General features: G+C 37.9%; 1 protein-coding gene across 4 annotated transcripts in view; it reads right to left on the bottom strand.

Annotated features, from left to right (window-relative positions):
- The window catches only part of DENND1B (DENN domain containing 1B), a 259,577-nt gene that overhangs the window by 27,916 nt on the left and 209,084 nt on the right, over positions 1-22,577 (bottom strand). For all 4 annotated transcript variants that reach the window (XM_075936692.1, XM_075936694.1, XM_075936693.1 and 1 more), the window contains 5 exons: positions 21,634-21,735; positions 12,188-12,278; positions 4,232-4,272; positions 3,272-3,340; positions 413-469 (listed from right to left, as the gene is read on the bottom strand). In XM_075936692.1, coding sequence (XP_075792807.1) covers positions 413-469; positions 3,272-3,340; positions 4,232-4,272; positions 12,188-12,278; positions 21,634-21,735 — 360 coding nt within the window. The remainder of the gene's footprint in view (positions 1-412; positions 470-3,271; positions 3,341-4,231; positions 4,273-12,187; positions 12,279-21,633; positions 21,736-22,577) is intronic.

Here is a 22,577-nt window from a genome sequence, read left to right as displayed (position 1 = left end):
GTTCTCTATTTTGAAACATTAACATGGTGCTCGGATTTTAAAAATCCAAAACAGACAACTACACCTTCTGAATTACACCGTACTGCAAGACTATCCTGTCTTAAATTCTCAGCTTGAAGCAAAGCCTTCAATTGTAATATCAAAGCAATCAACTTTATGAAAACATACACCCTGTTACCGTATCTTTGAAGATCACTGTTGTTCTATGATAAAATATGCAAACAATAAAGAGATTATTCAGTGGATGCATAGGATGACAGATAGTTGCCAGAGGGCTCGTTATGAAAAATGTATTGTTGAACAAAGGGCTAAGCATATTTCAAAAGTCATTAAAAACACAAATCTCATGTGATTTGTAAAGTTTAAGATTCAAACTGATACAGAGGTAAAAAGTAAAAATTGTATAACATACCTTGTTTTTTAACTTACACCTCACTTCTTTTATTCCCTGCTTTGCATGATTTTTTGCCTAGAAAATTAAAACAAAAGGATTTAACTATTGACACAAGATACATGCTTTGTTCACAGAATATACTTCATAAGGCCTACATAATAAGAAATTATTTTTGTATTTTATGTGATATAATAAATAATAATAATAATAATAATCTGTATCACTAATTTCACGCAACCTGTACCAGTTAGCTATACTATGCAAACAGTGGTCAGTTAAAAAACACTAATTTGCCTATTCATCTATTGCTAAAAATGAACCATCCACTGGTATCTCGTGTCCAGACCTTTATTTGAGATAGTCCTTTAAATTTGAAGTAGTATTTTAATAGCAAGTCATGTTGGAAAACTGTTATAATTTTCAAGCTCACTGCTACAGTGTTCCAGTCTGGTAACTTTCAAGACAACATCAGTCTTAAAAGAAATGAAGTGGTTTTATATGCAGATGGAGAATTTCTCCAGTGTTGCCGAACAGCATATCACTGATAGTTAGGGAGAAATCATGTGCATTAAAATAGGCAGCCAAGTCCCATGACTGTTCATGACGATAATTTGCACAGAAAATGGACCCAAGGGCACCCCTCTGTTTAGAGATGAATTACCATGCTTGATTATAAATAACTGCATTCAAAATTTTCTACAGTTTATATTTGCTAGACAAAATTCTAACCTGATCTTAAGACAAATAGGAAAGTTTTCTTACATGAACCCAGTTAGATTCTAGTTAACTTTTTAGACCCAATCTTCAAAATAGCCTTGAAAATTATGCCTACGTCTTTTATGTTTATGGGCTAGATACGTAAAACTTCAGAATCTACAAATGAAAATCAATGCTGTACACACCTGAATTATTTATTTTGCACTCAAGGAGTTGTAGTTTGTGAGAGAATTATGAGTGTTACACAACTTGGGACCAGGCCTGCCAACAGGGGAGAAGAGGGCAAAGGTGATAATTGCCCTGGGGCCCGGTGATTCAAAAGGGCCCCAGGCAGTGCTGAAGGGGAGAGAGCAGTCCAAGCCCTGCACCTTCTGCTCAAAGCCTCCCCACCTTGCAGGAACATGAAGTCAGCCCATCACCTTGTTCAGGGGCCTGGCAATTCTGCTGCCCCCGCTTCTCAGCTTGGGACAATTTTTTGGCTACATTAAGGCATTATTGAAAATTTGACTCTTAAATCATAAGCTCAGTAGCAGCAGGGTGTCATGTAGTAGATTCATTATGTATGAAAAGGGAAAGGGTAGCAGAGGACATATAGGCCTGCTCCTGCACCTTGTTCCATTCCTGAACATGCACAAAGTCCCAGTGAAATTAATGAGGCTTCTTGCACACAAAGAAGTCTGTTGATGCAGAAAAAGTAGGATCATGGATGTAATGGGAAAAATGGGTGGCAGGGAGGAAATCATAAACCTTATCTAAGCTCATGAAAAACAGAGGAAAAGAATAATTTCCCAATAACCTGTTAATGAACCATTTTAAAATTATCAATTAATAATGGATATACAATACCTATAATTTATTTATCTGTTTCTTACCTCATGACTTTTGTGAAAGTTTCAATTGATGTATAATTAAAAATTCTCTTTTACAGTTTTATTTAAAATCGACTAGCATCACACTGCAGCACTGATTTATTCAGAACTACTTACTATGCATCAATTTAAAGAGCCCTTGAAAAGCCAAAAGGATGGCAAAGAAGATTTTTTTCCCCTGTGTGCTTTGAATCCAATCTTAAATACTTATCATTGTGTCATTTCTTATGAGATACCACACTGTTTTTATGCCCTGGATAATATAATGTAACTCACATTGTTTATGACCTAAGCGTGTTTTAAAGATACTTTTAAAAGTAGACTGTTTGTCAAACTGGAGACATAAAATTAGTCAAATAGCACATGGTAAATCTCAGGTTTAAATCTTCACTGAGTAGTCTGCAATGTGGATCCTGCTACCATGCACTAAAAGTTCTCTGGAACACTTTGATGTATTCATTTCAAAATGGGGTAGATAAAAATTTATCAGGTAACTTTTACTATAGCAGGATTCTTGTGAACAGTTAACAAGTGACATGCCAGAGCAGTGCAGATTTACACCCAGCTTTGTGTAGACAAAGTATAAATGAAGGAACAGGAGTGCAAGTCCATAATTTTTTAAATTAGTGTTATTTTATTAATACCAAACAATAAGTTCAAAAGATATTCATGCTCAGGTAACTAAGAGCTTGCTTTTGATGGTAGTTATGGACTGCAATCATTCCCTGCAAAAAATATAAATGCTTGCCAACACCAGCCCACTTTGGACAGGGTGCCACTTAATGCTAAAATGAAGTCCTTAGGGACTTATTGTTATTTTACACAAAGACCACTTCACACCACCTAGAACTGTCAATTACATTTTTAAATGTACAGTTGCAAGAAGTAGTAAAGGGGTTTTCGAGTAAATGAGATTTAGTATTTTCAGAGTCCATATTTTCATATTATTATCACTTAAGTAAAGGCTTTCAGCTATATTTCAAATATGCAATAGGTATTCAATAGGCATCTATTTCATATTTTGAATTAAGCCAAAAATAGCATACCGAACCTTTTAAAACAGTAATATGGAGTGGTGATTGTTTTCTTCAAGCTATCTGTTAGATTCAGAATCAACTCTAAAGTCCTCAGCACTACACAAGAGCAGAAATGAAAGCTGAAAATAATTTCTTGGGCTGTAATGTTTTTCTGTAATATATATTGGAAGGCTATAACTTTCAGTTTTTGAGAAGAACTGGAAATGGTAGGTCATGTCTGTAATTGTTTTATGTACAGATTGAGATAATCTTACAAATTTGTACGCTGTCTTCACAGCAGGGCTGGCTTTGGTCATTGCTGTGTTAATTAGTGCACCTCCTTTCTGAAACATAAAAAAATATATTTTAATAATCCTTATAACACAAATTAAAAGTTAAGACACTAGTAAAAAATATACAACAGTCTGACATATAATGAAATGGGAAAATAATGACCCTCTTTTTAAATTAGGAACAATTTCTACAGCTGCATTCCATCTACAACCTACTGTCTACATCTACACCTACAAAGAGTTAAAGTATGTCACTATCAGGGCTGATGCATATTTATCAATGAATTCTAATATAATGACGTATTCTCATATCTATGCATGCACTGTTACCAATCCTACATGTAATATGAAAGTTTGCTTTGGCTTTTTAATGTATATGTTGTATTATATTTTAAAAGCTATTTCTATCGCATAGAGGTAATCACGTCTAATTTAATCATGAGTTTTTTCTAAAGTGCTTTTACTAAACCTTCATAGTAAAATGTTGTGCAATAAAGGGTCCTTTGTTAGTCAGACTATGTAGAAACATTAATAACCAAATTGCTGTTTACTAGAAGGGATAAAATTCCTATCAAATCCTAGAGAGACACCTAATTCACAGTTATGGAATGTAACACAATACAGCATACTGAAAAATCCTTGGCTAGATGCAGAGGAAAACATTCCATGCTTCTCAAAATTTGGCATTCATTTTGTTCATCAGCCATTTTCTCATTTTTAATCTAATATAAAAATGTTGCCAAGACAAAGACACAAGTTTATGACAAAAACATTTGGTTACAAATATTTTGTTATATCAATACAACAAACAGAACAAAAATTTAAAGAATGGGACTAATTGACCAGATAAAGTCAACTATCCTTTTAACGCATGATGTTCAGTATGCTGACTTTTTCAAAGACAAAGAGATAACTAGACAAATAAAAATAAAATTATTATACCTTTACTGTATGCACCCACTGTTGATAAGATCTTGAATTTCCTGAGAGATGAATGTAAAATAAGATAAAATAAAAATGATCAGAAACACGTTCAACACATTTTGGATGTTCCCACCTTTTTGACCACACATTTTGTATTTAAAAAAACTCTTGGATTGTTAAACATGAATTGGAGTCTTCCAATACTATGAAGAAGGGAACTTCCATGTACATTCATTAAAAATGGGAATGCCCTATTATGAACATCTTGTTTTCTTTCCAATAATGCTTCTTTTTCACTACACCCAATAGTTTTCTCTGAAGAAAACTGCTAATTCTGACTCAAGTATGAAGAGAAATTAAAGCCATAATATTCAGACTCACTAAAACCAAAAGAAAAGCCCATATAAGTCTGAAGGAGGGGTGTGTATATATTGTTCTAATGCCATATTTTGTAATAAATATTGCAATTTCCCCCTTTTCACCCAGAATTGGATTCAGCCCTTTATTCCTTTGGGCAAAAAGAAAAACTCACAGTGAGAAAATGTACTGGACTGCAGACACTACCTTCTTAGTATCAGAAGGAAAAGGACTAGCAACAGGAATAAGGATCTTGGTATCACTTCACATCTTTGATGAAGAAAATCCCACTGTAATTTGTTGTGTAAATTCTATGCTCATTCTTTCACATTTTAGAAAGTAAATGGATCAGTAAAACATCTACTAACATAGGTAAGATCACTGAATGGTATATTATTAAATTTAATACAAAACAATAAATACAAATTTAATAAACTTAATACAAAACAATAGGCTGGTTGAGGTAGAACAAAAACATCAGTTTCAGAAGACGTCTAGTCAACATGCAACCCTGTCTTTCTTATCCTTGACAAATGTTTATTAATCAATTGAATACATTGTTATTGTAAAGTGAAACAACAGTTACCATGAATGAATACCTGCAAGCAAGAAATTGGAGATCACAAAAATCATGTTGTTCAAAGAGAATTTACCATCTTTGCAAGGAATAATATCTTTTGACAAAGTATCAGCGTTTAACAGCAGATCTCAAAAGGTTAAGATGAAATAAATGTAGTAATTAGTACCGGGATTGGCTGGTGGAAAGCCAAAACACCAGCAAACCTGACTCTCACAAAATGTGTTTGAGAACTAATTGTAAAAAGTAATCCAGCAATTTCTGGGTGAGTTAAGTGAAGAGATTTAGCTGTTTAGACTTGCAGAAATGCTTTCATTTAAATGTTCCATACCATTGCATTCAATTCCTTGCAAACAATTCTGCAATATCTATGTTCTTGGGAATGGTTCAGTGAGTGAAAGTGACACCAAGTTGGAAAAGAGAGCTTACTAGAGTTGACTGTACACTTATTCCCAACCAAAGTGCCTTGACCAATATGCTACATTCACAAAGACTGACTTGTCCTTTTGAGATTGACTAGACTCACTGGTGTTACTGGAGGACACACAGTACACACACAAAAACTACTTCCTCACCATAAGATAGAATGCAGGCACTAATATAATGAACTTGCTAATGTAACAATGTATTGCTCAGGGACATGGTAAACTTAACCGCAGAATCATTCTGGACCTGATCAAAAACCCACTGTAATAATGGATGACATTCACATTTCTTAAGAAAGAAATTCCTGCACTTGAAGTGTGTATATTAGGGCCTCACTGAATTCCATTTGTTGCCAGAGATTACAGTAGATGAGATTTTGCCATTTAATATGAGGTTTATACCGGAAGGGAGGCTTGCGGATGACAAATCCTTCCAAAGTTGTACCATTTACTAGTCAATCAGTGATGAAAAAGAGATATATACTCAACCAGGAAAAATACAAAGCAAATACCATGTATGCTGAGCCAATATCTGAACTACCTCAAATTTAAATTGGAAAACACTGAATTGTTATTATGTAGCTCAGATTCACAACAGAGGTTCAAAGGTCTCTTGATTTCACTAGTAAGTAGAATCTTTTCCCACTACTAGCTCAAAGGTTGTCAGCAGAAATAAAAAAAAAATTGTACTATGCAAATTGCGTATTGTATTTTGATTATTTTTCAAAATAGCCTATTTCAAAATTTCGAAATAACACATTATTTTGAGACATCCCTTATGCAACGAGGTTTACAAGGATGCCGAAATAACGCATCCGCTATATTTTGCAATAGTAGATGTGTTCAAAAGATGAGGGGTAGCTATTTCGGGATACCGCTGGTATCCCGAAATAGCATTGCAGTGTAGATGTACCCTTAGATACGAATGTTTCCTGATATTTTCTTTTTTAAATTTGCCAATGCATTCTGATCATGGAAAAAAAAACCCTCTCTGGATTACTGACATGTATCTATAAAAATTACTAGCTACTCCCAGTCCAAGAAAAATTAGGTGATAGGCGTACAGGTGCAGATGGTTTGCTGCTCTAGAAGCAGGACAAAATCCCAGTTAAGTTTCTTGCTAATACTTATTTATGTGTGAAAGCAATTTTCTGGGCATTACAAGACTTGTAGTTTGTATTTCTGAGCAGCCAGATGTGACCAGGGGCCAAGAAATATAAATAACGGTGCACAAAGTTTTACCTTAACAGTAGCAATGAAATACAGGTTGACATTGGGTTGTAGCCTATTTTCCAATATGACCATATTAAAGAAAAATAAAGTTCTATTGATAAAATTAATTTTTGTTAAGTTTTTGGCATAAACATGAGATACTTTTTCCATCAAGGAAATATGTGTTCCCTATTGTGAAAGGGAATGCAGTGAAGCATAGTGTGAATGTGTGAGAGAAAAAAGAAGGAAAACCAGATGGCCCAGTGGGAACATAAAGATGATTAGCAATCCTAATACCCCTGCAATTGGTAGGCTTCTGGGAGATAAGGTGTTGAACACCTGATTCTCGACATTACTCCCAAGGTCTTTGCCTGCACTGGCATAACCTTCCCCATTCCCTGCCTTCACTTCACATTTACCTTATAAAAATGTGATTGAAAACAGTTTTATAATAGGTAGAAAACAAATTGTCTACAAGCTAACAGAATTGTTTTTTCATGTGGCACATCTAGAGGGTATAGAGGAGGACTCAACAACTTAGACTCTCCAGCAAAGCGAATCCAGAGTAGAAGAAAATTGCCAGAGGGTACACCATCAACAACCTGAGCACAAAAACTTAAATTCACACTGATGATTTTTATATTTATACCTCCACAGGAGAATGCATGTGAGGGAAGAGAGAAACTTATGAAGAAGATTTAATGGGAGTGTTGCATGATGTAGAACACCATTTTAATATGATAGACCATTTTTATCATCCAATAGACTGAAGAGTGTACTTTCAAATCCCTATATTTAAAGAAAACTCTAGTTACATATATATTGACAGGCCCAGAGCAGCTGGCTGCCGCACACAGAGGGAAGGAAGACATGCTGGGGCTTGGGTAAACCACTGTCTTTTCCCTGAGTAAAAAAAGCCCAAGTCTAATTGCAGCATAATCAGGCAGGCACATGGGATCAATTAGAGCTTGCTAGAAGCCACAGGCTAATTAGACATCTGCAGTCAATTAAGGCCTGTGGTGCTGCTTTCAAAGGTCTCTCTCCAGGCAAGGAAGGAGAAGGAAAAGAGCAAAGGTCAGGAGGAAGTGAGGTCTGGAAGAGCAGTGTGAGCTCAGGACTGATGAGCAGGTACCAAAGAAAAGTTACGGGGAGGGATCCTTTGGGGAAGTAGCCAAGGGAAAAGCTGCCAGATTGAGAGTGGGAGTAACCCTACCTGTTGCTGCTGCCTTTGGGTTCCTGGGCCGGAATCCTGAGTAGTGAGCAAGCCTGGGTTTCCCCCAAACCACCCCAAAACATCACAAAAATCTGCCCCGAGAAGAGAGACCAGGACCCAGAGGGGAGTTTACGAACTAGTCAGTGGAAAAGATGTAGGCAGTGATTCCTGCTGTTAGTCAAGAGAAAATGGCTGTGTGGAGGGCCACAAAGAGCCTCTGAGGCTAACACTATCTGCCAGTAGCATGAGACCCATGAAGAATGGCTAGAGCTTTTCCACAATATTTACTAGCAGATATAGCCAGTGTTGCTCGGTTCTGCAACTGAAGGATTTTTTTAAATAAATGAAATGTGTCATTTCAATTACTGTATTTTTCGAAAATGAAGGCTGGAGTGAGAGTTTGGGAGTGAGGAGGGGAAGTCAGTAGGTCACTTAGGGCACTCTTGGTGCTGCAGCGGCCCCCAGTGACCACTCTCACCATCACACCCCTTCCCTTTCTGTGCCCCTCCTCTCTCTCTGTCTCCTCCCCTTCCATGTTATGGAAAACAGTCCTGTGTCTAGCACTTCCTGTTTTCCAAGCACAACCAAACCCTGACTCTGGTTTAAGTTAGGGTAAGAGGAAGATGCATACCAAATTTGGTGGCCCTAGCTCTTATGGTTGAGGAGGAGTTCTTAAACAAACGGACAGACAGACACACACACACATAGACACTCTCTCTCTCTCTCTCTCTCCCCCCCCCTATATATATATATTAAATGCAAGCACTGCTTCAAATTTGCAATTAAAATTTCTATATAGGTTAGCTATGTTTGTCTTTGTCACAAAATGCAATAAAATATTAATGAAAATGGAGAGGCCAAAAGAATGTCCTTCCTTTTTATTCAACAGCATAATAATCTTATCACTGGTCTTCATGTATTCACTTGTCCCTTCAACAATGCACAGGTTTCTCTGACTTTCAGTGATCTTTCTGAAAGCTGGACTCCACCCAGTTGTGTAGTCTTGAGCCAATGGTAAAGTTGATGGGATTTAACTATGAAAAATACCACAGTTCTACCCCATCAGTGTAACAAAAATGGCACCCTCTTTCATGAGTATAGCCAGATAAGACATAGCCATGTAGAGCCAAGAAACTAACCTTATCAAAGTTCTAATGTTATTTCACCACACCCTTTTGAACTGTTTAGTCGGGTTTTAAGGGTACTACTGTGGTCAATTTCTGGGCACCCAATTTTGTGAAGGTGAAGGGCCACGTCTTCACTACAAATTGAATGTTATCTGAAGTAGCACATCCACATTATGGACCCTGCTGATGACTCAGCGAGCGAGGCATTGTGGCTTATGTTTCCAGAGTCTATGTGGCTTGGCAGTCTATGTTATGTGGCTTGGCAGTCTGGCTTATGTTTCCAGAGTCTACTGGGTCCAAAAATTGGCAGCGGGTGGTTAGAGGGACTCATGTCGTCTGCATCCTATAAGGCACTCCTCTAGTCCTGCCCCCCTCGCATGAAATAAAGGGGATGTAATGTGCTTGTGCCATTTCATGCCTGGCTGCCCATGCAGATGCTAGAGCACTGTGAACATGGAGCCCAGTGTGCTGGAAAGCATTGTCATGTTCATATCTCTCATGTTGAACCTTGTGATACTGTACTTTGAGAGTGCCCACATGTTGCTCTACCAGGATGAGGAGGACAAACCTCAGCATGGCACGGAGGCACTATTCAGGCAAACCCTGTTGCTCCTGCTAGCACAGCCACCAGTTAATCCCCTGGAGACAGAGCAATGCCAGTTCTGGATTTGGGAGATGAGCCCAGATTGGTGGGACTTCACTGTCAGACAGAGGTGGTATGATCAGCAAGTGGCTGCAGAACTTCTGCATGAGGAAGACGGTGTTCCTGGAGCTCTGTGAATGGCTTGCCCCAGCCCTGAGGCACCACCAGGATTCCCACATGAAATCCACTCTCACTGTAGAGAAGTGCATGGAAATTGACCTCTGGAAGCTCACCATGCCCAATAGCTACTGCTCAGTTGGGAACCAGTTTGGGGTCGGGAAATCTACAGTCAGGGCTGTTGTCATACAAGTAGCCATCACAGCAATCAGGGTGTACAACATTGTCTCGTGCTGGCACATGAGCTGCTCCCAGGTGGACCTCCTCTCCTGCAATTCCATGACCTATTCCTGCCACTCAGCAATCTGGGCCTGCAGCTTTGCTTGGATCTCCTCCACGAAGGTGTGCAGGATGTCCATTTGGTCCCTGAATATCTTCTCCCTCATGCATTTGCTCCTGCAGATCTGAGCCAGGAAGGCAGATGCAGTGGGAAGTGGGGAATGCACCAAACTGGCAGCTGGCCCAGCTGCAAAGAAAAATTACAAGGGCAGACACTACAGGAAATACATTATGGGAAGCCTAACCCTACTCTTTTAGTGTACACCGAAGGTCTCGGTAAAAACAATGGAGAAATGTTCCGTACAAGATCAAATGTTAGCTTTAAAGCAGATACTTTACAGCAGGTGCCCAGACACCCTACACAGCTAGGCGTCCCTGGAACATCCTTTGACCCCAAGGCAGGTAGCAATCCTGCCATAGATCTCGGTATTCCTCTTGCTGGTTCTGAGATAATTCCTGTTGGGCTCATCCACCCACATCTCAATGAGGTTGAGGAACTCCTGCACAGTCCAGGCTGGTATTCTTCTGTGCCCTTTGGAACTGGAGCCCGTGGGAAAAGTAGCACTCACCATCATCACAGTGTGCCCCGGATTGCTGGAGGAACTCATTTTCTCATGTTCCGCAATGTGCTGCTTGCTCGCATGGCTGGTCACATTGGACACATTGGTCCTTCTATGGTTCCCAGGGCTTTTTAAGCTCAGAGAGAGCAGTAGAGGTGGAGGTTCTGGCCAGAGTGGTCATAGTGGACACTTGCGAGAGGCCTCTTATAAGCCAATAGCACTGAATTTCCAGCAGCACTGTGTCTACACTACCGTAATTTCAACCATGCACAGTTGGGAATAGCATTACTCCTGGTGAAAAGAAGGAGTACAGACACGGACTTCTGTGGCTGCTAAGTGCAGTGCAAGTGGCTTGGTAGGGATCTCATAGGAAATTGACCGTGGGTAGCTAAAGTCGACGTAAAGTCCTAGCGTAGTCCAGACGTAAGGCTTTTATGTTGAGAATGCAGAGGACATGGCACAGAATCTGTTATGGTGGCTCTACAGAACAAATACTCCACTGGCCAAAACTGCTACCTTCAGGGTAGCTTTGTAGCAGAAGACAGGCAGAAAGATGCCCTAAGACAGGATTTGGTTCAAGTCACATAATTCACATTTGTACTGAAAACTGAAGCTCTGCTATGAAAAATAATTAAAAATGGCATTGTGGGGCCCCACATTTACTTCATGAAATATAGTTGGTTTATAACTAAAAAGTGTAATTGACTTGCCATGTAACTAGAAATGATTAGACAATCCTGTTGGAAATGCAGAACACAGAATTGATCTACCTAATACTTTCTTAAATGTGCAAGGCTAGCACAAGTAAAAACCTATACAATTTATTTCAGTCACTAAATCAGTGGATAGGACTCAAAAACAATAAATAAAAGATTTGCTTAGGAAGAAGATATATTTCACACTGTTCCTTTTTGGATTTGAACAGCATATTAAAATTATGTATTTAAGCATAATGCATTTTGCTTGACTCAGTAATTTTTTGTATTTTGGAGAATTTGGCTTTAGTATGTTGCAGAAATACATGAGATACATGAAGGAGTTTTTAAACGAGAAATTAGAAAATAACTAAATTATCCATTTCTAAAAGAAAGAGAACTAAAATCTTGTAATTATTTTTAAAAAATTCTTTAGCCAGTAAATCTCTAATCAGTTACTGAGCAAGCCAATACTCTAAAAAAAAAAAAAAAATCTAATTAAATCTCACCTTATCTTGATTTTATAAAAACTAGTTTATTAAATTAAGATAATTCCATTTATTTTCATTTAATGTACTGCAAATGTTTGGCTAAATAGCTAGTTCACTATTTTGCTACTGATATATATTGGACCGAAAACCCGCTAAGAATGAATCCAAGGTATTTAATCCAATAAGCAGTATATTAAGCACTTTTTCAGTTTATGTTCATGTTAATATGGTATTTTCCCTCAACAATTCCCATGCACGTTCCTGAAATAATGCTGTACCTCCACAGAAGCCTCCAGAAGTGATCTCTTCTTCAAAAATATCAGAGAACCCTCTTCCTGCATTTAGCTTTGATAGTCGACCATCAATAAACTGGAATATAAAAAGCCTGAGTCAATACTATGCTAACCTTTTCTTAGGTTTCATAACATTAAACTATATATATAAAATATGTAACATTTATGTTAATGAGAATATAACAGGTCACAAGAATGCTGTAATAATTTTGGATAGATATTGGAATACTGGATATAAATACAAGTAATAGAAATGTTATCAGAATTGTATCGTTGCTTTTACTATTCTCTTCTAGTGTTGTTTGTGGTACCTGAGAATATAAAACTTAGAATATTTTAAAATTCCAAAGTTATTCCTAGAATAAAATTTCAAATCTCGTTTCGAAAGTATTTTAAGTTGCACTCTAGCTCAATCGCTTTCACAGCAGATTATGTAAAAGATTAATTTATTTCTTAATAAATGTTTAATTTCAGGTTTAAAATTATAATCACTTATGGACACGGAGATGCTCTTTCATGTAGTGTTTAAAGGATCATGAACTGGTCTGGTTTCAGGTACCTGATGCCTCTCCAGATAAATATCACGGAATCAAAAGAAAAAGCTAGTTGAAAAATAAGGAAGATTTGTAGTTAAAATTTGGATAAATTTTACCATCTTTAGTCCAAAGAAAGTTGAGCTAGGATCTCTGATGCCAGGTGATTGTACACTTGAATATTTTGGATGAGGATTGAAATTCTGCTGGGTGAGGAGTTATGCAAAATAAGAAGAGTTTGGGTCACAATCATTTTGTGTGGATGGAGAGAAATGTGTAGGTTTAGGCATTAAAGAACAGTGGCATCAACAACAAGAAGGTCAGAAGAATATTCAAGTGTATTGAACTCAGTGCATTGAAAAAGAAGAACTGTGTAATAAAGAGCTATATTTTAAGATTGTCCTCTGCCATCTGCACATGACTATGTGCTCATATTGGTCCATACAGTCATACTTTTCAGGTGCATGTTTGAAAATTCTAAGACATGCACATTTGTGCATAGGTGAATGAAATCATGGAAGTGTCAGTGTCAGACTTTTCACTCACAAAACAACTTTCAATTGATGAGATTTGCAGATGTGGTTTCCAACTCTTGTTCATATGCAGGTGCATGCATTTGTGTATGCATATATGTGCATGCAAAGGCTAAAAGGAGGCCCAAATATGTCAGACACAAAGAATGATGAGCATAAAACAAATAATAATCCACTATACCCTCACTGAAGAAATGGCCACATTATTTTAAAGACTCAGTTTGCCATACAGGATTAAGGCTAGAAACACTGGCATTTCTAGAATGCTTTAAATAAGTAATCCATGCATTTTAGTTGGGCTAGCTCAAGTTCAAGCAAAGATAAATTGAGAAAACATTTTACTGATTATTCATGTTCTAGCAGGAGTTACTAGTTATTCACTGTTACTAAAATAGCACATACAGGCTAGCCAAAATTAATTATTTGGCTGAGTGACATACATTATCCAAACAGTACTGTCAGTGACAATCTGATGCTTGTCAATGGATAGACTGATGACATGAAATAAACTCCATTCTTCAAGTACAAAAAAAAATAAAAATAAAAATCCAAGAATCAACAATAATAGAGTACATGCTGTCGAAAATAATCATTCCCTGTTCTTTTTGGTTAAACTCTCTTCTTTCCAAATGGGTTTGGTTCATGGTCAGACCACGAACGGATCACTGGATTATTTCACAGTAAGAAAAAAGAGATAAGAGGAATAACAGCATCTTTAGCTACTGCTATGCAGAAAACAGTCTTTGAACTGCAAGGCATTATCTCTTTGGGGAAAGTTATAAATTCACCTTATGCCATAAACCAACACATGATTTATGGATATGTTAATCACTTGGTAAATATTAACAGAAACTGCAAAGGCTGATTTTTAATTTTCAGAGCAAGATTAGTTTAGTAAAACACTTAAATATAAATACTACCCAATAGAATCATTAACAGAAACAATAGAAAGTTATTTAAAATAAGTGATTATATAATTAATAATACCAAGTGTCAGAAATGAAAGTAAAGTAATTTGAGTTTTGTTTTTTGTTTGTTTGTTTTTACAATTATTACATAGCAGAAAGCTTGGGTAATGTTAGTGGAACCCAAGAATATATATACAGCATGGCTCCTGGCATCTGTCCCCTGCTATAGATCTGGGTCTTTTAGTTCAGGCAACAGACACATATGCTTATAGATCCACAGAACCTATGTGAGATACCCACTACTGACAATCCATGCAGTGGCACCATGTAATTAACAAAGAAGGGAAAATATCTGCAATTTTGCTTCTCTGAAGTCATCATTTTGGTAGGATTCTTACTTTTGGGTCTTAGCTCCTTAATACAGGAACAGTGGAACTCAATATGAGCCAATTCTCATGCAGGTCTTTGTGTGCCACTTTGTGTGCCTTTGTGCTACAGAAGGAATTGGCTGTAATGAACAGGTGATGCCAGCCAATTCGTTTGGTTGTGCAGAAGGCAAAGCTCCAATATAAGTCAATTCAAAATTAGGTAAAGCAATCTAAAAGTATCCCTTAGATGGGAAAAAATTCAGGGACCAGAAAGAATAAACCTTAAAGAAAGTAATTCTTCCCCACCCTCCACATATGATTGAAAATCTTACAATAAATTGTGTCTGTCGGGAAGCAGAATTAAAGGTAAATAATTTCCACTGCTCTGTAGATATAATCTGTGAGTATTCTCATTTTTGAGCAGCAGGAAGCTTGAGGAGTGACTCATTAGAAAAATTAGGCAAGACTGTTACAGCTTCTGCAAAGTCTGGGGAAAACAGCTTCAATTCTCCTTAAGTTGCTGGTTTGGTGCCCCTTCATAGTGGGCATATATCTGAGACCAGAGAATAGCTCTTATCACCCTGAACTTCTGTCTTCTCTGGCTTGAGCAGCTAGAATTATGTATGTGAAGTGGGGACATGGAGCATCAACAACTTCATAAAACATTCACACTGAGTTTAGGGTGGGTATTAGCACAGAGTTCCTGATGCTCACTGGTCTTAGCTGACTCAAGATTTTTCTTTCAAGGATTTATGGTTTGAATGCTGTGGCCTGGTCACTCTTTGCTAGCCTTACAGGTATTTTGCTAGGATATTCAAAAGAGGCTTGATAGGTGTACTCCATGTTTCTTTATTATATAGGGTGGTATTAGAATGCAAATGTAACACTCTCATGCACTGGTGTTCTGCAAAAGAATATGGTTGTCTATAATGAACATAGTTCTGCTTCATGGGTTGGAGCAGGGCCTTTTCCTTCTTTGAAGGCAGGGTACATAAAGAGAAAACAAAAGATTCTGATAACACTAAGAGGTTGTTGATGCAGTGAGAAAGAAAAATGTACACTGGAGCCTTCCCTGCCCCATAAACACTAACATACTAAAAAACTGCATCTGACTGCTCAGGCAAAGGTCTTGCAATTCAGGCAATGCGCCAAACCAGCTGGATGTTTGTAGAAAGACTGAAAATAGATATAAGCAGTTGGAAGAACTGGAGCAATGCAGAATGCAGTGAGCATAAAGTGACCTCAGTGTAAAGCAGAAACAGACCCTTTGCCACTAGATGCAAAATAATTTAGATGCTAATATATGCTAATATATTTCTCCTCACAGGTTAGGAAAAGACTGTTTCCTCATGAAGCCTGAATTTTGAAACTTGAAATTATTTCTGCTTAAATAGCGTACAATATGCTTTATGCCCTTAAAATATGGATTTTTTTTCCCTCTCTCAGCACTGCCACTGCTATATATTTACTTCTCAATATTTTCACAAGCTAAAAATGCCAGTACAATATGTGATATAATTGGAATTTACAGTTAGCAGTGTGTACCTTAAAGAATTTTCATGATGGTTCAGATATTCCCTATGAATGAGTTATTAATTTCACTGGACATCAATCAAAATATTTAAGGTCCAAAATATGTCTACTTACAGCTGATGTAAGCTGGGAACAAGCAGTAGATAAATTCTAGACTTCTAGCATGAGGTTCAACAAGAGTCATATTATGTCATTCTAATTAAAGGACAGCCTTCTTAGGACTTGGGGAAAAAAGCCAGGGTATAGATACCATATTAAGAAGCCAGTACAAAAGGCTGAAGAAAATCAATAATAGCAGAAGGAGTAACAGCCATAAAATCTGATGATTACAAGCTCGTGAGCCTGAAAGAAAACCTCATATATCTGACTTTGTTTAAAATGTGGACCTCTTCTCAGGCACAAAACTTTATCTACTGAAATTAAATCTCCTCTTAGAACTAAAAACTAAAGCTATCTTGGTTTTAAATATGCAAAGCCTTTATGAAGGCTGAGGGAAACTCTAAGAAACTAGTTATCAAATCTCTCTATATTTTAGAGTGCATCTGCCTGAAAGTCCATTTGTCCAAGAACTCCTAAATGGTAAGAGCTAGGGCCACCAAATTTGATATACAGCTTCCTCTGATTCTAACTTAAAGCAAAGTCAGAGTTTGGTTGTGCCAGGACAACCAGAAGCCCTGGGAAAGGGACAGTTTTCCATAACACGCAAAAGGAGAGGGCAGTGTTCAGAGGGACGAGATATTAGAATGGCCACCAAGGGCAGCGAGACTGAAGAGGAGAGCGATCCTGCAGTCGTACCACCAAAAGCAGGCCTGGGCAAAATAGGGCTTACAGGCCAGACCCGGCCTGCCAAGATTTTGATCTGGCCCACGGATGCTGAAGGGAGCCCCAGGCAGGCTCCCTGCTTGCCTCACCCCAACCACATGCTATTCAGAAAAGCGGCTGCCAGGCCATTTCTCTTTAAAAACTGTAAGCCTGGAGAGGGAGGGGGAAGGCTTCAGGCACTGTCCCCGCCCCCAGAACAATCCCAGAAACACCAATGTGAGCTGCCTGTTTGATTAACAGGCAGCATATGAAGCACCACACTCTCTTCCCCTCTGGTTCACAGTTATTCACACAGGCACATGGCCCTGCAGCCTCTGTGGGGGCAGGGAAGGCTCTCTGCCTGCCTGAGAAACATGCCGGGCTGCTGGTCAGGAGTCACTGAGGTAAGTCTCCTGGCTAGAGCCTGCCTCTGCCACCCCAGCTCTTCCCTTTCCCTTGCCAATCCTCTGCCCCCCCCACTCCTGTCCCCCTACTTTACATACCCTAACCCTCTGCTCCTCTCCTGCATCCATATATGCAAGAATTCTCAATGTCTGAAACCTGCAGCCCTTTATTTGTCCACTCACTCATTTCTCTGAATTAAGTTACTTTAAATCATCTAATGACAGTTGGCCAGTCCAGTGTCCCAGGTCACAACCTCTTCCTTCATTCAAACTCCCTCCCAGACCCCCTCTCATTCCTGCACTCCAATCCATTACCCCAAGCTCCCTTTTGCACCTAACCTCCATGCCAGACCCTGCACTTCTAAAATCTTGGAGTAGCCCCCCATCAAAAATTATTGCCCAACCTTGACCAAGAGAGTGGTCAGCAGGGCTGGAACTCTGCTATCTTGCCTCCCAGCACACTCATAAATAGTCTTCTTGCCTCAAACCCTTTCCCCGCTCCCAGCCATTGGCCTCAATACTGGAAGGGTGGGGGGGAGGGGAAGAACAGGGCCCTGGTGGCTGGGGGGCATCTGAGGAGATGAGAATAGGCCCCAGGTGGGTGGAAGGATAGCCTGAGAGATGGAAAAAACAGGCTCCAGGCAGACTGGGGGGGTGGCCTGAAAGGGAGGAAAGAACAGGTTCCAGGCGGTTGGGGAGGGGGAAGCAGGAGAACAGACCTTGGGCAAGGGTGTGCCGGTGCGGAAAGAACACACCCCTGGACCCCAGCCTCCTGCACACGCACACACACACACAACCCACATCCCCAAGACCTTGCCCTGAAAGACCCTGGCAATGCCAGGTATGTCAGCTAGTGGGTTATAAAAAGGGAACCAAATGAAATGCCCACCCACATTCTATATAATGTGTTTTTAGTTTAAAAAAAACCTGCCTTGTCAAGAGGGAAATATGGCAGGAAAAGGGCCAGATTCTCCACTAGAAAATGGCATAACTAAGATCTCAATGATTTCTGTTATGAAGGCAGTAATTATCTACAGACACCCTGAAAAAATTCCAATGTCTCTATAAAAATAAATTTAATCTGATCTGATCTGAATTTAACCACAAATCCTAATATGCATGAATTATAATTGTATTCTTACTGCACAGTGTCACTTCAAGACATAGTTAAAGTGGTGAGATTTCCTTTCAATTTATCCTCAACTCTGAATTTCCAGGATTTACTTATGCTTGGTTTGGAGATAACTAGAAGAACTCTATAATGTGAACCACAAACAAGCTTAATGCATTTTGTCTTGAAAATATGAGTTTTTATGCAATCCAATTTCCAACTATGAAATTTTATCCTGGGATTTAAAGTCTATGTATTCTCTGGCTAATACGTCATCATCAGTAACAAAGAATCTGTCATCAAAGGCTGTCCCTCATTACATCAATGCTACACCATTGACTTGAACTGTGTAGTGCAAATGTGTCTGAAGGCAAAAGTTTGCCCTGCAATTAGAGCGTAGTTAACATTTCTGATGACAAAATAATCCAATAGTTTCGCCCACAAATGCAAGGCCAACAGGATGAAAAAGTAGTAAAAAAATGTTTCCGTCACTAAAGTGAATTGAACTGACTCGGGATAAACACAAGGAACAGATCTGCTGAGTCAGAATGTTAAGTTTGTACAAGGTCACTTCTTAAGAGTCAAAGCAGTCGATACATTAATAATTTAAGAAGCTTTAAGAAAAGAAAAAAGCATCTAAACATAGAATGCTTGCCCTTTTTGCTTTATTTAATTCAAATGGCTTCTTTTTTTACTCACACCTTCTTCCTTTTCTTTTCCACAAAGCAAATATAGGTATGGCTTGAACTAGTTTATAGACTACTATTTAAATGTCAGGATTTGCAATGTTATTCAGTGTGATAACACAGTATTCAAATACACCTTAGATATGAAATAACTGCAGTATCTGAAACACTGGTATGTGCTAAACAAAAGAAAACAAATCAACTAATTACAACAAAAGCTAGCACAGGTATTATGTTCAACATTACTGTTATGCTTCTTATGTGACCATCCTCAGGGATCTTAAAATACCCAAATTCACAACCACTGCTCTCAACAGTGGCCAGGCCATCTTTCACATTAAACTTCTATTACCAAGTTTAATAATTCATATTATCATTCAAATAGCATGTGGAATATAGAATAAGTCTGCTCAAATACAATAAACAATAGACAACGAAGACAGGTGTTTGTCCTGGATAAAGAGGAGCTACAGATGGTTCAGGTATCAGAAGATGAACACTCTTGGGAGCTGGTTCTTGATTCAGCTTTTCCCCAACGGAAAATCACCATCGAATATACTGCAGACACGAAGAAGTGTTACAGATCTTGGTGGTAAAAATTGACTTCAGTTACAAAAGAATAAGAATAAGAACAACAACAACTTCTGAAAGCAGCAGATAAAGCTTATATGCAACACATGCAGCAAAAAAAATGCCATAAACTTTGCATTAATTCAGGCAATTCCACCTAGATGTGTAGGTTGTTTTCAAGAATTATTTTCTGCTAAAAAGAATGCTTAGTATCAGGACCTCTGAAAACTCATGTTAGCCTTTTAAAACACAAACAACCTTGAAAGCAGCCCAGTTGTCAGTGAGGAATTGCTGGAGATGAAGCAGCTGGGCTGTAGATTAATTTAGAAGTGGGAGGAAAAACAGCAGAACAAAACTAAGGAAAAGGCAATATATTAGCTATTAAAACATTTAAAATATAATAATTTTAATATATTCTCATCTTCATAGGTATGATATTTCCTCAGCATGAACAACTGTCAGAAATATCATAAAATTGTTAAGTGATTTTTAAAATTAAACAAATTACAATTCAAAAGCTAGATGTAATAAAGCTGGTGTAAACTAACATAGTTCTATTAACTTTGGTGGAAATACTCTAATTTACTGCAACTGAGGATCTGCTACAATAACTGAGACTCTTCGGTATGTGCGGTAGCTGTCTATTGACAAATATCCTTGATAGATTTATCTAGCACAGCTACCTCTCTGTGACTATTCAACTTGATAGATTAAGATACTCAGAAATATGTACAATAAAAATAATGTTTTCATGCTGTACTATTCTCTCTGTCACCAATCATTAAAAATGTTTAAAATACTTGTTTTAATACTTCCTATAAGGGTAACCTTTGTCTCTGCACATTTACAATAAACTAAACTAAACTGGATTCCAGGATTACTCCATCCATCTATAATCCCATTATTTTTAAAAGTCTGTATTTATGTTATTTATTTGTACTTATTTCCACAACTTTTATTCCAATTAGAAATGTGCCTACCTATGACTACAACAAACTAACATCCTCATAGTCCATAAAACTCTACCTTAGCCATTAATCTTTGATACAGAAACTTGTCAAATGTTTTCTGAAAATCACACTATCCTACATCCAATGAATTTTCCTTATCTATTATGGTAATATATCTTCAAAGAACTCTAGCAGATTAGTTAAGCATTCACTCCCCTACCTGAATTAATTTAGAATAGTTTCAATCGAGACATGTTTTTTTCTAGAAGTTTTCCCACTTTATCCCATAAGATGTTTTCTCAGATTTGCCCACAAAGATAAACTTACTGGTTTACAAGTTTGTGGTTGGTCTCTTGATCTTGACCCTCTTTCAAACAACTAAATTATATAAGGGAATCAAAGGGAAGACAAAGAGAGAAGCCAGGGCATGAAAACGTGAAAAAAGTGCCTCATGGATCTTGCTAAAGCTATGCTGTGTGAACATACCAGTTAAACGCATTTGGCAGAATTTTCATGAAACTACTAATTTATTTGTTTGGTTGAGATCTTGATTTTGAAAAATTCTATGTATGCATAATTAGTGAATTTTATCAAAGTTTGGATCCAGAACTTATATCCAACACAGTCTCTGATTCACAAAGTGTTATGTGCTTTGTTCCTTTCCCGTTGACCAGTAGAACCTGATTACACAGCAGAAGGTGTGAAGTTCAGTTTAAGCAGGGAGCATCTTTTTTTCCTTTTGAAAAGAGTTCTGAATTGGATCCAGAGCAGACATACCCAGTCCTGTTTGTGTAAAAGTAGGGATTGTGTCTGTGCCTGCATTGACAGACAATGGTATTGGGAAGATTCTTTCCACACTCGCTGGAGTTAAGCATTTGCCATATTCTCCCATTCCCTATATTTCCTCTCAAAATGATCTTCTTAAGAGCTTTCAAAATCTGGCAGGTATGGCTAGAGACACACAGAGGAGAACATATATATCGGATATCTGTTACAAGGAAACTTAGATCAAGAGGTCAATCAGTCTGTCACACCTGTTTAAAAAGTTGAAGATTCACTGCAGTTTCCAGGAACTGTTTGGTAGTACTGGAACGATGCTTCACAAAACTGTCCTCACAGAAAGTGACGGGCTCTCCCTAAATTTAAACAGAGAAAGTTAGAAGGTACTTCTAGCCTCTACATTCTCCTTCCTCAATTCCCCCCCTTAAAAGTTAGCGTGTACAATTACTGCCTCTTAACCCGGTAGGTAGTTACTGAATACAAAATAATAGTAGACTGAGACCATGAAACGAAACCCTTTAAAGGCAAAAATGTTGATTTCTTTAAAGATTTTACCAAAATACATTGTGATGCTGAAAATAATTTGCCTGAGTTATGGACATTTACTGTACAACATTACTCTGAATTAGGTGCACTTTCACCAATGGCAGCAGCAAGCAGAAATTCTGACTGGAGACCAACATGTTATGGCTATCACAAAATTATTTGTGCCTATTTTTTTGTACTAAATATAACAACATAAATGTGCATGCAGGCAATTTAATTGTGCAGGAAATTACTAACATAACAATTTTATTTCAACAATTTTACTGTCAAATTAAAAACTCCTGACATTATAGTGTCATACAAAAGGTTTAAAAGAGGTCAGATAAATTGCTAATGCAGTAAACTGTGTATCTTCCAGAAAGAAAGTAAGAATAATATGAAGAATACTGAGTAGACATGTCAAAAGTATACAGTGAGGAGAAGGTAAGTGTACACAGTATTTACTGAAAGCTAATAGATGTTAGCCAAAGTAACTGGAAACAGTAAATTATGATTCCTGTGTTTTTCCATTAATTGCATAAAAGAGTATTTCTATAGAGTGTCAGCCCTACCTGGTAGTGCTCTATATAGTGATCACCTTAAGTTACAAGAGGAAGACTCCCCCAAATTATATTCTTCTGGTAGCTATTCAATGTTCATAAAGTCCATTGGA

Source organism: Pelodiscus sinensis, chromosome 9 (genome assembly GCF_049634645.1).
Source record: "Pelodiscus sinensis isolate JC-2024 chromosome 9, ASM4963464v1, whole genome shotgun sequence".
NCBI lineage: Eukaryota > Metazoa > Chordata > Testudines > Trionychidae > Pelodiscus > Pelodiscus sinensis.
The sequence above is the reverse complement of the archived record's forward strand: the minus strand, read 5'-3'. Positions and strand labels throughout refer to the sequence as shown.